This window comes from Dysidea avara, chromosome 4 (assembly GCF_963678975.1).
Source record: "Dysidea avara chromosome 4, odDysAvar1.4, whole genome shotgun sequence".
Lineage (NCBI taxonomy): Eukaryota > Metazoa > Porifera > Demospongiae > Dictyoceratida > Dysideidae > Dysidea > Dysidea avara.
Window position 1 is genome coordinate 18,154,786 of NC_089275.1, and position 6,000 is coordinate 18,160,785.

The 6,000-nt window shown below is 38.3% G+C and overlaps 1 protein-coding gene across 1 annotated transcript; it reads right to left on the reverse strand.

Moving 5' to 3' along the window:
• Positions 1-3,085: 3,085 nt before the first annotated feature.
• LOC136253617 (uncharacterized) lies at positions 3,086-5,032 on the reverse strand. The gene is made up of 2 exons (XM_066046283.1): positions 4,271-5,032; positions 3,086-3,184 (listed from the first exon to the last, which is right to left on the reverse strand). Exons 1-2 carry the CDS (start codon positions 5,030-5,032, stop codon positions 3,086-3,088), a joined length of 861 nt encoding a protein of 286 aa, XP_065902355.1.
• Between the last annotated feature and the right edge of the window lie 968 nt (positions 5,033-6,000).

Sequence of the window (6,000 nt, forward strand, 5' to 3'; positions counted from 1 at the left end):
TTTCAGCCAGTATACCAAGTGAAAATATTTTCAAAATCAATGAAATATCCATGCTATTTCATACAATCATTCATTAAGGGCCAACACATCAATCAATAACTCCGCAATACTATTATTTACTCTTGGGTGATATATTCCGGGTATAATCACCCACCCATTTGATTATTTCTTACCATTTATTCTGTGTACAGATGTGTGAACACAATGTCAACCATCAAACACATTCCATCCACTTATTCATAATAATGATCACCCACAGGGTAACAGAGTTACTACCTCAAATTGATTACACTAGTACAGTATGGTGAGGCTCCTGCACACGAAACACTAGATGTCATATACTAGCTATGGAGGTTGAGGACAGATGTTATGGAGCAGTGAAGACTGATGAGAACATGTCAGCTACTGACACTTGGATTGGCTGGCTAGCTTTTACTCTAATGTGATTAAATACATGTACGTAAACATTGTTCATGTTTGTATGGTGATGTCTCATCCATAGTTGCATGGTGTACACAGCATAAGAGGACACATCTGTTTCTATTCTGTTTAGTGTTGCACAGATAATCGGATCGGTTATCAGAAAAATCATATATTGGCTGTGCTTTTGTATGTATAACGGTATCGGATCGGTGCCAAGATGAAAAAAAGCAGCATACACAGATATGTGTATTTATTTAAAACATGCTAATAATATGCATCAAATGATGTTTACAAATGCATTAAGTTGCATTTTTAATATTGCTTTTACCGCTTCCATGTACTGTCAGCTGTTGTTGTAGCAATGCTACCACTGTAAACAAGCTAAATCGGTCCTTCACAATCAAACTTCTAATAAAAATTGCTACAAAATAGACATGTTGTGCAATATCAGATTGGCTACATTTATCAGCTTGAAAACATCCATTATCAGTTATCGGCAAAATCTTATATCAGTGCAACACTACTTTTGTTTCTACCGGTCAAGGGATGAGCTGCGATGACATGTTAATGATTGTAACACACAGGTACAATGTATCTGACCTGTCACAGCACCCATCAGACTCGTACATTTCTGACAAGTACAGTGTAAGCTATTTTTCTCTTCCTCATCCTAAACTGTCTCAAAATACTTGTGTTGTAGCTCTATTATCAAGACAATGACCAGTACAAGCACATTGTTAATATAGTGCTGCCTGACATGAGGTACACCTTAGGCTCAAGGTCATGAAGTACACCTTAGCTTTGTTTAGGACCTACTTGACATGGTCACTATAATGAGGTAGTCTATTAATGAGGTCACGAAGTATACTTTAGCTGTGTTTGGAACCTACTTGACATGGTCACTATAATGAGGTGGTCTATTAATGAGGTCATGAAGTATACCTTAGCTGTGTTTGGGACCTACTTGACATGGTCACTATAATGAGGTGGTCTATTAATGAGGTCATGAAGTACACCTTAGCTTTGTTTAGGACTTACTTGACATGGTCATTACAATGAGGTGGTCTTATTAATGAGGTCATGAAGCACACCTTAGCTGTGTTTGGGACCTACTTGACGTGGTCACTATAATGAGGTGGTCTATTAATGAGGTGGTCTATTAATGAGGTCATGAAGTACACCTTAGCTTTGTTTAGGACTTACTTGACATGGGCATTATAATGATGTGGTCTTATTAATGAGGTGGTCTTATAATGAGGTCATGAAGTACACCTGGCTTTGTTTAGGACCTACTTGACATGGTCACCATAATGAGGTAGTCTTATTAATGAGGTCATGAAGTACACTATAATTATGTTTGGGACCTACTTGACATGGTCAATATAATGAGGTGGTCTTATTAATGAGGTCATGAACAGTGTTGGGAGTAACGCGTTTTACATCTGTGGTAACTAAGTAATATAACAAAATACGCTATAAAAATGGGTATATAACTCAAGTTACTTTGCTTACAAATGTAATGCGTTGCCTAAGTAATATAGTTACTGTAACGAGTCTAATATTATGTAATATCATTACTACAAGTAACGAAGTTACTAATCTCGTTAGTTATCCTCTGAGTAACGCCTAGCTACAACGAAGCCTACTGAATGAAGCTTATTCACCAGCTTCTTACTTATAACCAAGATTTGCACATTGTCCTGCAACAACACAATCATGTCATGTTATAAAGTGGTAGTTTCACACGTAACAGCTTAAGGCTGTGGACACAAAGTAATATAATATGTAATATTATTATAGTTACTTTATTTTATGAATAATATGTAACTGTAACTAAATAGTTCAGTTGCATGTAATATGTAACTAGTTACTTTTACTAAGTAACTTGCCCAACACTGGTCATGAAGTGTACCTTAACTATGTTAGGGAGACCTACCGTATAAGCCTAAATATTTCAAGGAGGAAATTTTCCGTGGTTTTGGGGGTTATCAGCGAAATTTTCAACCTTGAAATATTTAGACCTCCATATAGTCCAATACATTTGGGAAGTGTTTGCAAATCCACTAAATTTTTATTTTTAGCAACATTGCTCAACCTCGAAATATTTGTCCCTCAAAATATTTAGGCTATACAGTACTTGACATGGTCACTATAATGAGGTGTTCTTATTACTGAGGTCATAAAATACATCTACACTATGTGTGATATGTATTTAACATAGCTGGAGTCCTAAATGGCCACGTATAGTTAAGGGTTCAACTTCCCAAGGTTTTACCTTCTAATCATCTAATTCTTGCTCATTCTTTCCATTCAACGTATCATCCATGAGCTCCACATCTTAGCACCCACCCTGGCAAACCTTTACTAAAATCCTCACTGCAACAAAGGAACAAGCAACTGATCCTAACGCTTTGACTAACCAACATTAACAATAATCAGTTCTACTCTATGTAATGAATACCACATTGGATGATTTACTCTCTGTCCTAGACTTCATGCTCCATGTATTGGTCAGTCTAATAGTTAAGTACATGCCCACACACTGTATATACAACCTACTTTAAGATCTGCAAGCATCAACCAAACTGGTGCCAGCAATTAAAATGCTCTGTTGACAGTCAGCTTGGATATTACAAGCAGCCCTTGATGAGTTGTGGTACAGTTATCTACCATTGACATCATTGAGGCAAACGGCACAAGACCATGACACAGCACACAAGTGCTCCACCTTACAATCAACTGCTAGCATCTCCCACCAGGCCTACACATGCCAGTAATAATCTCAACAATGTCACCATTGGCCTTCACAAGGTCCCCTGGTACACAACACCACTGTAATGTGACTGGTACACTTCACAAGGCCACTGATATACAATCAAAATAGACAGTCCTTCTTATGAAGAAATAAATTATTTCTAAATGAAAAGTGACTTATAAGGCCACAAACTTTCTCATCCTCCTGTACTCAAAATAGCAGTGCAGGAGGGTAGATTTTTATTGTATTTTTTACTAACTAGATAGTTTACTTAGCTAGCTAAAATGACTCAAAATGTAAATTTCTTAGACTTCTCTAGCAAGGTACAAACTATAAAAGGTGCTAATTGGCATCCCTTAGCCACCAGTGGTACAAAAAATCCTTGATAAGGTAAGTAAAACGGCGATGTAGGTGGGGATGATAAACTAATATGTGACCTAATGAATCAATGTTTGAACATCCGGCCACTACATTGACCACACAATCCGTTTGTGTGAGTGTGGCAGATGGGTGACATCAGTTTATGCCTATCACTGGTTACAGAGCTATACTAGAAGCTTGAAATTATAATCCTATTGGTATACATACCTGTCATTAGGAATAATTCCCACCATATGACTCTGTACTTAGAATATTTGTTTTAAATTACATACTGAACAACACCCGGATAAGTGCATAAAAGATTAGCTGGTTAAACTGTTCCAGTGATCATGCCTAAGTGTAATGATAAAAGTGTGCATATACAATGTTAATTTTTTTTTTTTTTTTTTTTTTAACCATCAGAATAATGATGAAATGACAAAATTACATACAGAGCCTCGGACACATGCGACTACAAAGATAAGATCCGCGTAGGCATGGCAAGGATACATACAAAAATAATTAACTACAAAACTTAACTTAAAGTGTCCAGGTTGGATTACTACGTGCATAAAAGATTCTCTGAGAGGAAGTTATAGCCACAGCAGCTGCTCTATCAAGCAATGCTTTCGTCTTGGAAAAACTCAGATTTGAAACTCTTTTCATAGATGTTACTGTCTCTGTAAGGTAATGGCCAAGGCAACCAATTTCAACTGTGTGGTAATGACTAACAAAACCCAAGCGGTCAAGCTCAGCAATAATTTGCAGATATTCTGGCTTCTCCTGCTTACATTCTCGTGCAGCAGAAAGGTCAGCACGAGAATTAAATGGGCAGGTAAGTTCCAGAAGTACAACAGATTTCATTTCTGCATTATATATAACAATGTCAGGTCGGTGAGAACACACTAGTACAGCAGGGGGAATGGTGGCAGGAGGAGAGTCAGACGCACGTTTGCCATCCAAATCAGCAAATATTTCTACATTATCCAAACAAGCTTGCAACTCAGACATCAAACATAATAAAACAGCATCATGACGAAAAGTAAACCTGCCTTGCTGCAAAGCCACAGGACACCCATTTAGCACATGGTGACAAGTTGGACGAGGTGACAAACAAAGTGAACAAGTTGCACCAGTTTGTATATGCCAGCGACGTAAATTTAACGGAGTTGGTAATGTATCTGATGAAGCTCGCAGCACAAACGAAAGCTGGCCTGGATGAAAACCCAACAGGAGTCGATTCCACAGCTTAGAGTCAGCTTCCAGAACAGCACTTGATTCAAATTTACATTGAACAGAGAGAGTGTCCAGCTTCTCTTTGCATAGTGTCAGTTCTCTAGAAATGGCAAGGTGTTTGCTAGCTGTGTAGAGCTTGCGAGCCGTAGGAATAGAGTCCAGTTGAGCTCTGGCTTCATTGAGTAACTCCTGATGAGAACTGTTAATCTGGAGGAAATTGGAGGAAAGATCCACTTGTAAGGCCAACTCCTTAATCATCGGATCTGATGAGGAGGAGATGTTGGCAAGTAAACTAAGTTTACACTGCTTTGAAATTGAACGCACACTAGGACAGCAAACACCTGGATAGTTCAAGATCACACGAGTGGCACTGCGAGTGTTATTATCTGCTTTACCAGTTAAGCACTGAACACACTGATAGAACACTAGTCTCCTACTTCCTTGTTGTAGAATAGCTTACCGGTCATCAGTACTACGTGTGCCAACCTTCCACAGTACAACACATATGCTGGAACACGAAGAAACGGTAAGCTTGAGCCTGAGGGTGAAGTGAACTCCTTTATGACTCAGTCCTGAATCCATTAGAATCGCCGTATCGATAAAGTCCGCTCTCGCATTACCGGTGTTACAATCGTCACGTGATATTATTGTTTCCGGTATTACGTAATTTTGTGGTTGAGCAAGTCTGTACATAACGAGATTCGCTACAAATATGCCGTGAAATTATAATAATTATATAAATAGAATTATTTATTTTAATACTTACAGATCAAGTTAACAGAGGGCGTAAACGGGATTGGAAACGGTTCACGTGCGCCCAATAGACCAACACTTTCTACCACGCTGCACTTTCTATCCGTGTAATGAGAAGTTTTCGCGGTTAGTTTCCCTCCCTTATGGAAAGAGAACTTTGTTGCTACGCTGGTGTAACAGGCTTCGTCTTGTGTCGTATCTCGTGTCGCTCTATTGCTACCGCAGGAACTGTATAGCTGGTATGTTAGATACTTATGTCACAAAACCACACAGTTATGATTATGATTATGATTATGATTACTGAAAACACAGTTACAAACTGATATGTTCAGGTAAGGAAAAACATTACAAATCACATAGATAAGAGTCAGTTGTGTGGTTAGTTACGTCGAAAATGTTAACGTAATGTTTATGGCTTCGAGACAAACGTTTTGTGGGGGTAGTGTCGCTCTACTATAGTATGTTCACGTTGA